Below are 18681 nucleotides of genomic sequence, written 5' to 3'. Positions count from 1 at the left end.
AAAACCCAATGATTGGTGGTGACTTCACTTACCTTGTGTAATCACCTAAAATTTGGCCAAGGTTCCTACCACACCTTTAAAGGTAGACACATACCTTCCTCCACTAAGAGAGAAAGCACCCGAAGCTTTGCGCGAATCATACAATTATCGAGAGGGGCCTCCAGCAGGCCCCACATGCGCGAGAGCGTCACCAAGGTTGGTGGTTGAATGAAGGCCCGACGGTTTTTCTAACTGTTCGAGGCCCAGGCGTTAACACCTGCGAAACATTCTATTTGGGAAAAAGATAAGTTGTTTTACCCAATTCTTTACCCATACTATATATATAGCCTCGTTACCCACGAATTGTATGTAGTGTTTTTCAGGGAGAAAACCCTAGCAAATACACTTAAGAGTTAAAGATTGTTATACCCACAATTATCTACACATTTTCTCTTATTTTTCCTCTACTCCTACCTCTCCATCTCTATATCCTTGAGAGGTTCTTAGCCCAAACACTTACCACATCCAATCTAAGTGTTGAGTGAAGTTTTGGCTTTGTTGGGAAGTATTGGAAGGAGCCATTTAGTGGCAGATGCAATCGGGCTAAATTGCGGGATCCGGAAAACTAGAGAAGACAAGACTCTGAGAAGTCCGTTGGTAGCAGGAGCTTGGAGGGCTCAAGTACATGGGGTAGACTAGGCTTGGAGGGTCTTTTATTATTCATGTACTCCAACTTTATTCTCTAATGGATTGATTTCGACTTGGAGAGCCATGTAGAGTTTTTTCGCCAAGTTCTTCGATTTCCTCTTTGATAACACATCTTGGTGTTATCTTGTATTTGCATCTCTCTTCCCTACTCTTTAAGCATATTATTTATTGTTCATTGTGGTTGATATAGCTTAGAGTAGTGTTATCGGTATATTGCGCTTATTTACTCTTATTCCGTACTTTGGTAAGTTAGGGTAAAAGCAATCTAGCTGTAATTTTTAATTTGGGGTCTGAATTAGCTCTAGCATTTTCACACTAATTTGAGCTTTCAAAAGAAACATGCTAGAATTTCATACACATTCTAAAATTTTTAGAGCATAGGAATCACATGCTTCATGATAGTTTGTGTGAGTCAAATTCCTTGATTTAAAAATATAAGAGAAGGAATAAACACTTGTGTGATAAGCTTGATAGTTTGAAGAGAAAACTTCACTCATCCGATCACAATAAAAAGGAAGATGAATCTTGTTTTGAAAAATAAGAATGCTTATCTCATGCTTGCCTTTTTGTTCATATCGCATTAAAAGTGTTTAACTCTTGTTTGTGGTATCTTGATAGTGGATGCTCAAGGCATATGACGGGTGATAAATCCCTCTTCAAAAGTCTTAAAGAAAAGGAAGATGGATATGTCTAATGTTTGGAGATGGTAGTCATTCTCAAGTTCTTGGAATAGGAATGATTGATATTCTAGGACTACCATTGCTGACTGATGTGTTGTACATCAAGGGGCTTAAGGCAAACTTGTTGAGCATCACTCAAATTTGTGATGAGGATTTTCTGGTTCAATTCTCAAAGAAAGGATGTGTCATCCTTAGTGAAGATGGTGTTCAAGTGTTGAAGGGACTTAGAACTACTGACAATTGTTATGGTGTGGTTCCCAAACCAAATGTGTCATGCCGAAGTGCTCAAATCAACTTGTTAGGGCTGTGGCATCAACGATTTGGTCATGCTAACTACAAGCAAGTGGCAAAAGTCTCCAAGCTTGAATTGGTGGTTGGCTTACCAAACTTCAGAAAAGTTGAGAAGAAAGTTTATGGACCTTGTCAATTGCGAAAACAAACCAAGTCAAGTCATCCTAAGGTGAATGTCATTGCTACATCTCTACCTTTGGAGTTAATTCATGTTGATTTAATAGGTCCCACGAGAATGGAAAGCTTGGGTGGCAAGAGGTAAATAATGGTTGTGTTTGATGATTTCTCAAGATACTCTTGGGTGGAATTCCTTAGAGAGAAATTAGAAGCATGTGAGAAGATGGAGAAACTTTGCAAGAGGCTTCAAAATGAAAAGGGGTTCCAATCATCAAAATGAGAAGTGATCATGGGAAAGAATTTTAGAATCCAAAGTTTGAAGCATTAAGCATTTTGCAATGAGCTTAGAATAAGGAAGGAATTATTGGCTCCAAAAATCCCTCAACAAAATGGGGTTGTTGAAAGGAAGAATCGCATTATACAAGAAATGGCAAGAGTAATGCTTCTCAACAAGGATATCCCTAAAAAGTTTTGGGGTGAAGCTGTGAACACATCATGCCATATTGGGAATAGAATCTTCTTTCGAGCGGGTACTAAGAAAACATCGTATGAGATATGTGATTCACTTGTTATGAACATATATCACTATTTTATGTAATTGGCTAATCCTTTAACAAAATGCACTTTACTTGTATGTGGGTAGAACTAGGATGTGTTTAATACTTTAAGAAACTTTGTTTCAAGATCAAGTGTTGAAGCCATACAAGTCTGTCCAAGATTCAAGTCTGAAAAGTGCCTGTCATTAAAGCTCGACAAGTGGTATACCTGATTAGGGTTAATATTTGTTGTGTGATCCATTGACCTCTATTTGTCATGGATAGAGGATAGTCTCTTATTATAACCTCATTTATTTGATGGCACTAACTATGGACACTGGAAAGTAAGCATGAGAGCTTTCTTGCAGTCTTTAGATAAGAAAGTGTGGCAAGCTGTTGAGATAGGCTGGACCAAGCCAAAGGAAGTGCCGGCCGATTGGGATGCGGCCAAGATTAAGGCGGCAAACTTCAATAGTAGGGCATTGAATGCTTTATTCAGTGTGGTCACTAATGAGGAGTTCAAGAAAATATCCTCTACTGAAACTACTAAGGAAGCATGGACCATTCTCCAAACAGCCTATGAGGGAACCAAGGCTGTCAAAGATTCAAAGCTTCAGAGGCTCACTACAAGCTTTGGAGAAATCAAGATGGAGGAGGATGAGTCGTTCAATGAGTTCTATGCCAAGCTCAAGGACATAGTGAACTCAGCTTTCAATCTTGGGGAAACTATTCCTGAACCCAAGATTGTGAGAAAGGTGTTCAGATCTTTATCTGAGAGATTCCATGCGAAGATCACCGTGATTGAAGAATCAAAGGATATTGACAAGATTCCTTTGACAGAGCTGGTTGGTAATCAGCAGACCTACGAGTTAAGGTTAACAAGGAATGGTAAGTTGGGCAAGAGCAAGAGCATGGCTTTGTAGGCCAAGAGCAGTGATACAGATGAGTCTTCAGACGATGAAGATTCTAAGATGAAGTCTTACATCACCAGGAAATTCAAGAAGTTCATGAAGAATGCCAATGGGAAGGGCTTTGACAAGGACTGTAGGCAATCCAGTTCTTCTCAGTTCAAGAACCAAGATAAAGGGAAGAAGGATGTTAGGGATGGTAGTCAGTACACTATTCCCTCAAGACCAAAGTGCTTTGGATGTCAAGGCTTTGGTTACATGAAATAGGAGTGCCTTACATATCTCAAGACCATTGGAAAGAGCAAGGCACTTGTTGCTACTTTGAGCAACACTGAGCTTGAGGATGATTCCGACAATGAGGATGACAGAATCTTAAATGCCTTCATTGCCACTGTCAAACCTACGGAGGGGATTGTTGAAGATGTGGATGAAGAAGAGTAATTGGTGGAGTCCAATTTTAAGAAGATGGATGAACAAGATGACATCCACATAGCCTATGCAAAGTTGTACAAAGTCTCAAAGAAGCATGAGAAGATGTATAAGTTGGCCTCCAAGAAGCTTAGTGAGGTGGAGCTTGAGCAAGAAGAGCTTTCCACAAAGTTTGGTGAAGCCAATCACACTATTGGAGCATTGAGGTTTGAAAATAATTTCTTGGCTGAGAAGACCAAGAAGCTTGAAGCAGATCTGTTTCAAGTCAGAGCTCAATTGGAGAGGACTTCAAGTGCAAAGCTTGATAAGATGCTCAGTCTTCAGAAATCTGCTTCTGATCGAACCTGTTTAGGGTATGATTTCTCTTCTCCTAGTATTGCTTCTACTAGTTCTACTGTTTTTGTTCCTCTTGCTAATAATGTTGAAATTGAGAACAATAATGTCAAAACTGATTTAGCTAGTGAGAACATAGACAAAGGTAAATCTATCTTAGAAGCACCCCCTAAGCAAGATAAGAAGGAAGCTAAAAACCTTAGGACTAAGAAGGCTAACTCTCAAAAGCCTAAACAGAAGAAGCAACATCTCTATCATCATTATGGAGTTGCCAGTCATACATGACCAAATTGCTATAAGTGGTTAGTCACTCAATATAGCAATGGCATGATAGCATCTAGAAGCTAGAATCAGCTTCAATCCTTTCTTGCTCCCCTTGGAGATCTTCTCAAAGCCCTCATGTTCCTTTCGAACTTGAAGAGTTTCAATTCTTCCCCTTCACCACCAGTTCAAGGGTTTAATCAAAGGAAAGGTTCTTCCAAGGTGTGGAAGGTAAAGGGCTCCAAGTGATTCTATCACTTTCTTCTCTCTCTTCATGTTTTTGTTTATGTTACTTGTGTGTTTTGCTTTCAAGTTTTGAGTCAGTCTAGTTTTATGCTTTACTTTGCTTTACATGTTTTTGTTTATTTATTTTCAGTTTTGTTTATTTTGTTTTTCATATAAAAAAAATTGAAAAATCAGAAAAATACAAAAACAATGTGTGTTTTGTGTACATTGGTACTTGTGTACCTTGGATGGCCATTGAAACAAAATTTTCTAAATTTTGTATCTTTTGTAGCTTAGATGAGCATCTCTATGCACAACTAAGTAAGTGAGCTTTGTGGCTTGTGTTTGTGATGAGTAAGATTAAGTTATCTCTTGTACTTAACATTCGTATCACTCTTTTTGACGGGAGAGACTAGAAAATCCTAAGAGAAAAGCATAAATAATCATTTCACCACTGTTGCCCGCCAATCATAAAATGACATCTGTATGCTTCGGTATAGCAAAAGTGCAATGTCAATGACATTTGTGTACTTCGGCATAGCAAAATTGGAATGTCAAATGTTTAACATCATTGGGTATTTCTTTTCTCTCTCTTATATGCCCATGCAAGATTTGCTTAAAATGAAAAATATGCAAAGAAAAATAAAAAGCAAAAAGATCAAAATGCTATATATATGACTGCAAGCGTGTATTCTAGGAGATGTGAGAGTTATAGGATGTACCTTGAAGGTGATAGTCCCCATCAAATAGTTATGATTGTGTGTGAGTTAAAGTGATTTTCTCATATCTCAGATTGTCATAACATGTATACACTTATGCAATTTTGTAATATTTTTCACACACAACACGCAATATTCTTTGCTACTCTTGATATATGTGCAGGTACAATGTGATTTGGCTATCACAAGGTTTACATGTGTTAATGTATGCTCACTAAACTATCTTAAGTTGTTTTTAAAATATAAAATTGGTTAGACTTGTTTAGTGTGTGTGTGAGTTTTGGGATTGATGTGCTTAACTTTTTTATTGTTGAGAGATGTTTTTGAAGAGTTCAAAACGATGTTTGGATCCTTGGTTGCATTGCATACTTGATTGCATTCATATCTGTGTTTTTCCCTTCTTGAAAAACTATTTTTAAGCAATCTCGACACCTCCTCGACACCTCTCAATACCTAGCCTATTTGTCGATAATTTTAGTTTATTTTTTATCGCAATCTTGACACCTCTCAATAGCTAGGTGGATCGATCGAGAAATTTCTTGTCTCTTCGATACCTCCTCGATCCATCGAGCCTGCTTTGCTATGGACACCTCTCGATAGCTGCATCTGTCGAAACTTTTAAAGCTCGACACTTGGCTCGATACCTCTCAACACCTTTATTTGTCGAGATTTACTAAGGTTCTATAAATAGATTCTTGTGCGATTCGGACTTCATTTCCTCGATCTCTCTTGATCTGTTCGTGGCTGTTCATCTCCTAAACACTCTACTCTCTCCCTTAAACCTCTTCCTCAAGCATTCTTTTTAATCTTAATCAAGTTTTTCCTCGCTTGGTAAGTCTCTAATCCCTCATTTTCATGCATTTCATTCTTTGAAACCTAAGTTTTTGGGATTTTTGTAAAATTTGGGGCTTTTCAAAATCAAAGAGGTTTTTGTAAATTTTGGGATGGGTTTTGAAGATTTGATCTCAAAAACTTCATGCATTGAATTCCATGTGCATTATAACTGTATTTTCATGCATTTAGTTGTGTGTTATACATGTTAAACTGTTTATGTGCTGGTAGGTTTGGATTGGGTTGAGCCTATGATACTTTTTACTTTGCAAGTCACATGCTTATGCATTTTCATGCATACGTACCTTACATTCAATATATTTGTGTATATTTGAATTTTTTAAGACTTTTTCGAGTGTTTTTTTCTTCCCCCCTTCTCTCTCTAGTTTACGTTAGTGTGTCAATGGCTCTGAAACGTAAATCTGCTCCATCCCGGAACCCTTTTCGTTCCGGGGCATCGTCTTCTTCTGATCCTACCCCCTCTTCTATTTGGTTTCGTGATGAGGATGCCCGAAAGGACTTCTCAATGAACTTTTCTCGTCGAGTTGTTCATTCGGAATGCCGATTCATTTTGGCGGACTTCGCCGACACTGACCTACATGATGTCATTCACAATCGTGGTTGGGAGTCACTGTATGATGTCCTAGTCACATGTCCTTCCGTGCTGATCCAGGAGTTTTACTCCAACATGCATGGACTTGATTCTTTTGTACCTCTCTTTCATACTTGCGTTCGAGGTACGCGCATTGTTGTCACATCGGAGTTGGTATTCGATGTGCTCCGTGTCCTGAAGGTAGAGCATCCTAACTACCCCGGTTGTGAGCGTCTGAGGACTGTGTCCAAAGACGAGATGATTTCCGCTTTTTGTGAGCGTCCCGTTGATTGGGGCGATTGTCAGTTTACACCATGTAAGCCCTTTGCTAAAGGTCCTAGATTCATGAACATGGTGATGACTTTTGTTTTGCACCCTTTTTCTCACTATTACTCTATCACAGAGCCTCGTGTTTGATTTTTTCTTTCTTTGTTAGAGCACTTCACTATAGATTTTCCTTTACATTTTATTCTTTCTATTATAGATGTGTATAGGGGTATGGCTCCCCGTGATAAGCTCATTTTCCCTTTGGCTATCACGTGGATTTTGTACCATTTTTCTGTTCCTTTTCCCTTTTCCGACCACTTTCCCGTTATGTGTGCCATTGACCATGCTACCGTAAAATGGAGCGAGGCACAGTTTTGATCGAGGCGGTTTGGTATGACAGCTTCTCCCACTTCTTCAGCTCCATCCACATCCGTACCCTCATCTTCTACAAGCGGAGTGACACTCAAGGACATCATGGTGCAATTTCAGTGCATGGATGCTCACCTCGACACTCTCAGTGATGAGTTATGTCAAGTGAACACCCGTGTTGGCCACATTGCTCGACACCAAGCTGAGATGGGTGGTTATACCATGCCTTCCACTCCTGTGTCCCCTGCGGATGAGAGTGGTGCTGATGATGCTGATGATGATGATGCTACTGCTTCTGATGACAAGGATGATGGCGATTCTAGCTCACTTAGCGATGACGAGATGTCTACTTGACACTCTTACCCTTTGTCACTCGTGACAAAAAAGGGGAGTAGTTTTGGTTATGAGAGTAGTCATACTTAGGGGGAGGGTTAGCATAGGAGATTTTTGCTAGGGTGAGAGTGCACAGTGAGGGATGTAGTAAGGATTACTTGTATTTTTTTCTTTCGTCTCTATTTGAGATACATTATTCTTGTACTTTGGGTCTTGTGACCATTATTGACATACATTGTACTTATTTTCTTTATATGTTGATGTATGTTTCTTTCACCTATCCTTACATGTGTTGTTTCTTTTCTTTCTTTATACACATGGTTCTTATTACTTGTATGCAATCTATTATTTCTGTTTCACATAAAGATACCTTGATGAGTTTTGTTTAGAGTGTTTCAAAAATACAGGTTGTCAAAGTCTACTTGCGATAAACTCTCTTCTTGCAAATTTTTTCAAGAGTTTGTGTTAGGATAGATTTTATTATATTCAACAAGTGAGTATGAGTTTAGTGATTTATGACTTCTCTCATATGTTCATTTGTTTGTTGTGGTTTTATTACAGATTGTCAAAGGGGGAGATTGTTAGGACATATGTGATTCACTTGTTAGGAACATATGTCACTATTTTATGTAATTGGCTAATCTTTTGACAAAACGCACTTTACTTGTATGTGGGTAGAATTAGGATGTGTTTAATACTTTAAGAAACTTTGTTTCAAGATCAAGTGTTGAAGCTATGCAAGTCTGTCCAAGATTCAAGTCTAAAAAGTACCTGTCATTAAAGCTTGACAGCTAGCCATCTATCGAGCTTGAAGAGCTTTTCTAGCCCTGTGGCTCGACAACAACTCGACAGATAGGGTATCTGTTGAGGTTTGCCCTAGCTCATTGTTCTTGTGAAGAAGTTGTGTTTGTGCATCGTAGGGTTTTGTGACCAAGTATCTTCTCGATCTTCATTGTCTGGATGAACTGAAGAACTTTTCAGCTAACAACCTTCTCTAGTTGGTGATTGAAGTCACGTATTGGGATTCGCGCAATTGGTTAGTCACGTACTGGGAGCTGTGTATTACAAGGAGAGATTGTCACTACAGAACAAGTCCAATTGGGTATTGGGGTAAGGGTTCAAGTATAAATTGGTATAAGGTACTGAGATTTCTTTACTTGTAACTGCTTGTTGTGATAATAGTGAAATCTCAGGAGTAGTGACCTTAAAATCACCTGGTGGGGTTTTTGCCGTGTTGGTTTTCCCCATTCGTAAACAAATCACCAAGTCAATTTAATTTTCGCTGCACTTAGTTTAATTGGTGATTTTTTTGTGCTACCATGCGCTTTGCATGTTAATTTAATTAATCAATAAACTTGGCTAATTAATCATAGGGGGTCAATTTGTTTTTTGGCCTATTAGATTTGAAGATCCTTTTGAAGAGTTGGTCAAAGAATTCTACTCCAACACATGGTTCACTAGAGCTGAATTGAAATGTTGGGTTTGTGGAAAAGACTTTGTCATCACTTTGGACTATCTAGCAAAGATCTTTCACATAAATCATCTGGCAAATGTGGATACATCCCCTTATGATGACAGATTGGCTCCCATTTTTGAAATTCTTGAAACTTTAGGAGCGCACTATGAAGTCTCCTCCTCAGGTACACCAATTAGCACTTCAAGATTTGAGCCAGAAATGAAGACTCTTACCTTGATCATGCATTCCAGCTTGTACCTTTTGACCAACATGGGTTTCATTAGCATTGGAAGAGCTAAATTCCTTTGTGATCTCATTTATGGAGCTTAAATCTACATTTGTGCTCACATCTTTTAGATTTTGGGAAGAACTGTAGGGCGATCAGCTGCAAGGACATGTCTTCCTTTCTATAGCCTCATCATGGAGATCATGACTCTCAAGGGCATCCATCCTTCTAAAGATGGAACAGTCTTGCCTCGTCAAGATCCGATTTCCTTGTATTCACTCCAAAGCAGCAAGGTTCACTCCTTTGTTGAAAAGGTAAAGAAGACCCCTCCAAGCCTTTGAAGAGTGGATCCTCCTCTCATGCCTCTCCCATTAGGAAAAGCTCAATTTCTCCTAGTGTCTCCAAACTTCCCAAGACATCTTTTCTGTACACTCCGGAGCCTCAACCTTCCAGTACTCACTCTCAACCTGGATCATCTATCCTTGACGTGGATAGGATGATGACTTTGATGGAAGGTTTACATGAACGTATTTTTGGACTTGCAAATGTCATGTATTCTCACAATAATCATGTTTAGCTTCACTTGACCACCATTGAGACACAGTTGGATGAGATTCAGCGCAAGCTCGAGCCAGACCTTTAGATATTCGTGCCAAAAAGGGGGAGAAAGCTTATTGTGAATATTGTGAATATATCATAGAGTAAGGGGGAGAGCATCACAGTGCAAGGGGGAGTGCATATAGAAAGGGGGATTAGAGTGGGCTCAAAAGAAGAAAGCTAACCTACAGCCACACAACTTAGAAGTTCTAACATATGTTTTGCCTATTATGCTTTATTTACAGCGCTTTAATTTAAAGCTTTCAGTACTCTAGTTTACTTTAATTTAAAACTTAGTTTACTTTAGTACTCTGTGTACCTTGGTTTTTATAGCCATTTCTTGATGTGTTTAGTTATCTATTGCTTCTTGCCATAGTTTCTTTAATGCGTCATGTGCTTGTTGGACATGCAATTAATTTTTGCACTGCTCTTAATTGCTTGCGTGTTTGGATGTTCATTTACTTATTAAATGTTCATTGTGGTCATTTCTTAATAAATTTTCATGTTTGATCAAGTTATGCTATATGTTCATATATCTATTGCCTATCTTGATCGCATTCTACTTGTTCTTTATACATGCCTTGTATTCTACTTGTCTTGTTTTTAATAAAGATATTTGTTATGTGCAAGTGTTTCAGGATACAGGCGTATATGGTTCAAGTGCTTCATAAATCTTAGATTTAGGTGTGAGTGAGTTTTGCCTCTGTTCCCATGCTTACGTTTTAAGTCTAGAGTCTATTTAGAGGTTTTGTCATGGAATAGCCAAAGGGGTAGATTGTAAAATTTTTATTTACAACTATGTGTTTTGTTGGCTTTAATTCCATGTCAAATTCGATTGTAATTTTGTTCAATCATTTCGCTGTATTTTTGTGGGATTTAATGTAAGGGCAGTGGGTGAGAGTTTGGTGAAGAATCTATGAAGAAGTGGTTTTTGCAACTTGACTCGCAATTGACCCACGACTCAGGCTAATTTGTGAGTGACCCATGAAATTCACTGCCTGTTGCTTTTTGGAGTGTGATTTTTCCCATTCTTTAACAACACTATATAAACCCTCATTACCCATGAAATGTAAGAAGAAGAAGGAGTATTTTCTAAAGAAAATTTGAGAGAGAAACCTTATCCAAACACTTGAGAGTTAGAGATTTTTTTACCCACAATCCTCTACATCATTTCTCAAAAGTTTCCATCTACTCCCACCTCTCCATCTACACATCCTTGAGAGGTTCTTAGTCCAAACACTTACCTCGCCCATTTTGAGTGTTGAGAGAAGTTTTGGTGCCTTTGGGAGCATTGGAAGAAGCCATTAAGTGGCAGATGCAATTAGGTGGAATTGCAGGATCCAGATAACTAGTGAAGACAAGACTCCAAGAAGTCCGTTGGTAGCAGGAGCTTAGCGGGCTCAAGTATATTGGGTAGATAGGCTTGGAGGGTATTTTTGATCTTCGTGTACTCCAACTTATTCACTAATGGATCGATTTTGGCTTAGAGGGCCACAGAGAGATTTTTCACTGAGTACTTTGGTTTCCTCTTTGATAACATATCTCAGTGTTATCTTGTGTTTACATCTCTCTTCCCTACTCTTTAAGTTTTACATTTATTTCTTTTTGCACTTGTTTATGGCTTAGAGTAGTGTTACCGGTTTATTGCACGTGCTTTACTCTTGTTCCACACTTAGATAAGTTAAAGTAAAAGCTATTAAGCCGTAATTTGAAATTGGGGGTCTAAATAAGCATTAGTGTTTTCACACTAATTGAGGTTTCAACAACTATTCATACTAGTGGATTTTTTCGATGGGTGGTCGGCAAAGAGGTTTTTATGCTTGGGTGATTGGGTTTTCCTCTTTGAAAACACGTCTTGGTATTTTTGTGTGGTTTGTTTTATTGTTTGCATTTTCATATTGCTCTTTTTACTTGCTTTAGTTTGTTCTTAATCTTGCTTGCAATATGAAACTTGACTAAATGCGTATATTGGACTAAGTTGTTAGTTTAATATTAAAAGTGATTAAGTTGTAAAACTTTGTCTTAAGGGTTCTAAATACTTGCTTAAGATAATATAGCATATTTGAAATATAAAAAAGTGATATTCGCTCTACTACTAATCATATGAGTTTGTTTCTCAAAAAGAAAAAAAAAAAAAAAAAAAAAAAAAAAAAAAAAAAAAAAAAAAAAAAAAAAAAGGTAATTGTCCCACATTGCTTAAGAGAGTGTGTTGTGTGTAGTATAACTTGCCTCACCCTCCCTTAAAAAGTTACCATGGCTTTTGAGTGAAGTTGTGATGTGCCTTTGTGTTAGAACCCCTTTGTCTCTCCCTTGTGAGTGTGTTTGTTTCTTTTAAAAAAAAAAAAAAACATATGAATAGACAAAATTGGTTCAGGAACTATAATTATGACCATCTTATCATTAATTGAGGTATATACGGTTTCTATAATTAATTTGACTGTTTCTTAATTTTTGTAAATACAATTACTTCAGAGGTAGAAACATTTGTGTTTGAGGAACTTAATGAGTGACATGTAATTTCTCTAAGCTTGAGAGATTGCCTGCTGAAGAAATTTCAAAGCTTTCTGATAATTTAAGAAACCCATGAACCAGAATTCAAAGTTGTCCACAGTTAATATTTCTATGTACTTTTGTGAAGGCTTCTTTACATTCTCACTTTGTTCCACTCTCTTTATCTTCTTAAGTGGGATCATTACCTGCACAATTATATGTCAAATAAGGTATCACTAGTTGCTAACCTATGCAATGGATGGAATAGCTATTGAATGAGGTTCAGGAAAAAAAAAAAAACCCATTATTTTTGAGTTGGAGTAGTAAGCAAAAATGCATGAAATTAAAAAAAAAATATATATATATATATATATATATATGATATTGAAAGAAATAGCACAAAGTTTTATTAGTTAGACAGTTAAAAAAAAAAATGCTATTTTATTTATTAGTTATTTTAGGGTAAGAAACAAGAGACAGAATATTGCGTCTCTAGTTTAGTTTGGGTTGTATATATAGGTATATATAAGATAGGTTGTAATATATATGTCAAGAAGTGCCTATTGGTTGAAAATGTGCTTATTAAATGAAAATGTGTCTATTAAATGAAAAGATGCCTATTGACCGAAAAAGTGTTTATTGAATGAAAATGTGCCTACCAAAAGGTGTCTATTGACATGTCGTAACCCTTTATATTGGATATATGAAAAGGTGCCTATTGACTGAAAATGTGCTAATTGGTTGAAAATGTGCATATTAGTTGAAAAGGTGTCTATTGAATAAGAAAATGTCTATCGAAAGGTCATAACCCTTTATATTGGATATACCAAAAGGTGCCTATTAACCAGAAAGATGCCTATTGGCTGAAAAAATGCCTATTGAATGAAAATGTGCTTATTGACCTAAAAGATGTCTATTGGTCGAAAATGTGCCTATTGAATGAAAATGTGTCTATTGATCGAAAAGGTGCTTATTGAATATTTCCAGATAAGTTGTAATATACAAGATAGGTTGTAATATATATACCAAAATGCGCCTATTGAAAGGTCATAACCCTTCAAATTGGATATACCAAAAGGTGCCTATTGAAACGTGATAATCTTTCATATTAGATATACCAAAATGTATTTATTAGAAGGTCATAACCCTTCATATTGGATATATATTAAAGGTGCCTATTGAATGAAAATGTGCTTATTAACTAAGAAGGTGCCTATAGTATTGAACGAAAATGTGTCTTGATTAAAAATGTGCTTATTGATCAAAAAAGTGCTTATTGAATGAAAATGTTTCTATTGGTTGGAAAGTTGCATATTGAATGAAATGATGTCTATCGAAGGTTTATAATCATTTGGGTATAAATGGTAGTTCATATTCATTTGGTAACTTTTTCTCTTTCATCTTTCTTTTAATGCTTTACAGATGCTTTTCTTCTAAAATTTCTCATTCTCCTCCATATGTCTTATTGATGTTTTTCTTGTCGATGACTGTTTTTTGTTTTAACATATATATCTTATATAAATATTTTATTCTTGCCAAATTTCAACTTCCCGTATCTTCTAATGATCTAATCTTAAAAGAACTTTTTTTTTTTTTTTTTTTTACTCTCATTTATTGTCCTCCACGCATTCACTATTATTTTAATTTTAATTTTTTTTCTTTGTTCTAGTTTATCCCTTCCATGTATTTTTTCTTTTCTTGTCTTATCATATTTCATTTTACTTTTATCTTTTAATCAAAATAGAAGTCTTATCCTCTTTCAGTGTTGCACGCTTCTCAAAAGTAAATTTGAATGCTGCACTTCTTTTACTAAAGGAGTCTAGTTTCAACTTTCACATGAAAAAGAGAGAAAAACAGTAAGAGGGAGAGAGAGGGAGGGAGAAAGTAAAGAAGAAGATGCAGTGCAGAACATTCCAATGGATGCTGGTGAAAATGAAGAAGAAGAGGCAACATGAAAGCAAAGAAAAAAGAAAAAAGAAAAGAAGAGAGAGACCAAAAATCTAAGATCATCATAGATACCTTTAGATCAATCTAACCAAAATAACCAAATCTAAATTTGTCTATTTAAAATAACTTTACCAGTTCCTATTGTGGGGTGCTGGCATAAACAGGAATACTTTCTTGACGGTAGTAGTGTCCTCAGATTTCTCACACATTTTTTTTTCCTTAGGCCTTAATTATGTATTATTTCTACGAAAATTTTTTGTTTTAATTTGTATATATTAAGAGGATTCAGAAAGTTAGTTATTGCTTTTTTTTCTTGTCAAAAATACCCCTAAATTAATTAACCAACAACTTAAAAATGGGGTTTAAAAAGTAAATTGGAAAAAGAAAGTTAGTTATTGCTTTTTTTACTGTCAAAAATACCCCTACCTAAAACTTAAAAATAGGGTTAAAATAGTAAATTGACAAAAATAATAAATTCCTATTTCTACGTTAAAATGCATTCATGCTTCTAATAAACTTCCACTTTTACGTTGATTTAAATTCCTACTTCTACTCACTAACTCCTTACAAAATAGGATTACTCTTTTATTAGTTTTAAAACTTCTCCAATTTACAAAACTCACCCCATGTATTCATTTTTTTTTTACTTTATCACGATATATTTGTTTCTTCTATCCTCATTTTTTTCAATCTTTAAAAAAAAAAAAAAAATTCATTACAACCTTGGGTTTTTTTTTTTTTTTTTTATTGGAAAAAGTATAAATCTCAAATTATAATAAATACAAATTATTAATCTTTACCCAAAAAATAGAAAAGCCTTTGAGCACATGCTCACGCGCGTGCTTAGAAGCCAGTATATATATAAATATATATATATATATCTGTATATATTAAGAGAATTCAGAAAGTTAATTATTATTTTTGTTCCTGTCAAAAATACCCCTAAATTAATTAACCAATAACTTAAAAATGAAGTTAAAATAGTAAATTGGCAAAATAAAGTTAGTTATTACTTTTTTTTTTACTATAAAAAATAACCCTATCTAAAACTTAAAAATGAGGTTAAAATAGTAAATTGACAAAATAATAAATTCCTATTTCTACGTTGAAATGTTTTCCTACTTCTAATAAGCTTCTACTTTTACATTGATTTAAATTCCTACTTCTACTCACTAACTCCCTACAAAGTAGGATCACTCTTTTGTTAGTTTTAAAACTCCTCCAATCTACAAAACTCACCCCACGTATTCATATATATATATATATATATATATTTACTTTATCATGATGTATTTGTTTCTTCTGTCCCCCTTTTTTTCATTTTTTATTTTATTTATTTCATTACTCTAATCTCATGTTTTTATTTTGCCAAATCTTTTCTTTTTTATTTGAAAAACAAAAGACTCCTACTATAAAACTAGTACTATAATTAAAATCCATCCTTATCATCCCAACATCCCCATTAAAAAGCAGTTACTACTATATAATTTCTCACGCTTTTATTTTTATTTTTCACTTTCTCACTCATGATCTCCATATTATCACTACCCTCCACATTTGTTAGTCAATTTTATATTTATCTTATATTTGTGAAGGCTAAGTTTCATTCTCATGTTTCTTTTTCTCTATAAAATTCGTTTGACAATTTGTGCTTTTCAATGGTTATTTTTTAAAATTAAGCCAAAATTTAGCAACTAATTGATGACTTTAGTGGATTTGATGTTAGGGACACATTTTACGGGGTCTGAAATTGAGATTAGCAAATGCAATCAACACTCAAACCATTTGTTGAGCAAACAGGTATCTTCCAAAATTCTTGGTAATATTGATTTATGCATTTATGGGGGAAATAATTTCTTCATCACATCCTTAGGATTTTTATTTTTTATTTATTTATTGGAAAAAGTAGAAATCCTAAATTAATAAATGCAAGTTATTAATCTTTACTCAGAAAATAGAAGAGCCTAGTATATATTATGCACTTACTGAAACTAAACCAATAAAACGAGAAGGCACAACTATTTGGTGTTTTTAAAAGTAGAAGTGGCATAAATTTATATAGCCACGTGGTGCAATAAGAAATGGTCAACAAAAAGTCAAACGTTTCGACTATTAGTTATTAATATAGATATAGATATAACCATGTGACTTACCTTGTAATGGGCTCTAATTAATTCTCCTCTTTGGGACGAGATTTTGATAGATCTCTCACTGCAAAAGGCAACCTTGTCGGTGGAGACAAAGAGGAGTCCTGCTATAGGACCGGTTGTGGTTGATATGTAACATTGGGAAGCCTTCAATAGTTTTTCTCCTTCTCTAACACTAAATAAGTGTTTGAAGATTTTATCCACTCCACCTACTTGAATAACTTTCGCTCCCAAGCTCAACTTTCCCTTCACAGTTTCAGTTATCTTGGGCCCCAATCTCACTGCAATTTCATAGCAGTTAAAGTAAAATTTCTTGTGATTAATGAATTTAATACATGCTTAGGCTATGTTTTTGGTTGTTGACTATATGAAGCGAAGAACAGCAATGATTGACTTTGGCATTTGATTACTTGTAGAAGTGTGATAGGAAGAAGACTAATAAATTATCAAAATAGTGATCAATGATTAAATTTACTCTTTCCTGACAACCAAAGGACAAATATTATTTTATCATGTCACAGGAGACAATAGACTTTATTTAACCACTATCAGCTATAAACTTTCAGTTTCGTTAATTTTCTTGTATTTTGTGTCTAAGATTTTAGAGTATGAACATAAAATTAAACGTAGTAGCCTCCGGGAGAATAGAGTGTTATCAATCAATTTTTATATCAATGTAATTTTCTGAGAATTGTTTTTTTCTTTCAGGTAGAATTAGAGGATTCCTAGTGGACGATTGTATGTCGGGTTATTTTATCAGTTGCGAAGTTGGACATGAATTAATACGCGCTTCTGTCAAATCTTAAAAGAGTATGCTCTCTCATCTCTTCATCTTTCGTGCCAACTAAACAAAAATCATTGGTGGAATCTATTATCTATATCACTAAAACAACTGTGGATTACACTACACGAAAGGCAACAAAAATTCAGGAACTAGAAAGCAAAGCAATGGAAACTACCATGATCCCGAACTCCAAGTGCTAAATTGTCTGCTTTCTTTGCAAGTTTATGCATCATGTTAATCACTGTATCTGCTGTACCTGCAACATGAAGAGCAATTCATTATTAAAATACCTGTGTGTGTGTATGAGATTAAGAGAGAGATAGATTCTTACTTTGTTTCCATGTGGGAGGTTCAGTTGCAGGAGGGTGCATATGATGTTGGCTAGCAGCAGGCCCAGGCAACAAGAAGTATCCTTTTGATGACCCCTGAACTGAGCTTACTGGAATTCCAATAACAGTCTCTGCAATCGGGTTTTTCATCATATTCAATAATTGGCTACAGATACAATTCACTTCGGTCAATGAAATTGCTTTATTGGGTCAAGTTGTGCAGAATGTTCACGTCTGGCAGAGATTAAGAAAGAATTTTCTCAGGTTCATATAATTCTGTATTCCACATGTATTTAAAAAGGTTGATATGGCATTGGTAGGTGATTGATTCTACCTTTTTTTGTTGTATGAGTCATCATCTATGGCTCAGCAAACAAGAATAAAGTCACAGATAGAGACTCTTAAAGATGACAATTTCTTAAGAAAATTTATTAGGTAGATGGTACGATTGGTAGCTTTTATAGAATAAAATTGTGTAAAAGTTTTTTAAGTCTTCTGTCACGTTCTTCCTTTTTAGTATAGGTGGATTTTGTTTTCTTAATAATGTCGGTTAGAACGGTCCAATTAATTTGATCAAAAAAAAAAAAAAAGGAACGGTCCAATTAAATAATTAAAGTTAATAATAAAAAGTGGGACGCGGTTAGAATTAGAACCTTGGACTTGCCAGACACGGTTAGAATTAAATTAGTACCTTGGACTTGCCAGACACTTGAATACAAGTTCAGTATTTCTTATAAAAAAAAATTAGTACCTTGGATTTGACTCAAAATCGGTCATACTCATATGCATACCGTAGATAGACAGCTCTTTGGTATATTCTTATTTCTGACCATGAATTTGAAAATTAGATGCATAAAGCTCCTCTTCATTGTAAGTGGATACTATATAATAGTCAAAGAAGTTCAATATTATAACCTTGTGTTTTTAACAATAGCAATTCAGGGTTTGAATCCCCTCTTTGGCACTTAAAATATATATTAATGAAAAAAATGAATTCTACATATTTTTGGAACGGAGTTACCCTTGAACACAGAATTCCAATTTTTATTGGAATGACAAGTTTTACATTAATAAGTCATGATATAGTCAAGTCAATTAAGGTATTGAAAGAACCAATTGATCCAACA

At 35.3% G+C, this 18681-nt stretch overlaps 1 protein-coding gene across 1 annotated transcript; it reads right to left on the bottom strand.

Annotated features, from left to right (window-relative positions):
• Positions 1 to 12232: 12232 nt before the first annotated feature.
• LOC115979340 (GEM-like protein 7) lies at positions 12233 to 17957 on the bottom strand. Its single transcript, XM_031101361.1, has 4 exons — positions 17557 to 17957; positions 17401 to 17481; positions 16448 to 16722; positions 12233 to 12553 (listed from the first exon to the last, which is right to left on the bottom strand). The coding sequence occupies exons 1-4, from the start codon at positions 17705 to 17707 to the stop codon at positions 12380 to 12382; spliced, it is 681 nt and encodes a 226-aa protein (XP_030957221.1). The 5' UTR covers positions 17708 to 17957; the 3' UTR covers positions 12233 to 12379.
• Between the last annotated feature and the right edge of the window lie 724 nt (positions 17958 to 18681).

The sequence above is a fragment of the Quercus lobata genome, chromosome 3, assembly GCF_001633185.2.
Source record: "Quercus lobata isolate SW786 chromosome 3, ValleyOak3.0 Primary Assembly, whole genome shotgun sequence".
In the NCBI taxonomy this organism is placed as follows: Eukaryota; Viridiplantae; Streptophyta; class Magnoliopsida; order Fagales; family Fagaceae; genus Quercus; species Quercus lobata.
This window is presented reverse-complemented; position numbering and strand designations above follow the sequence as displayed.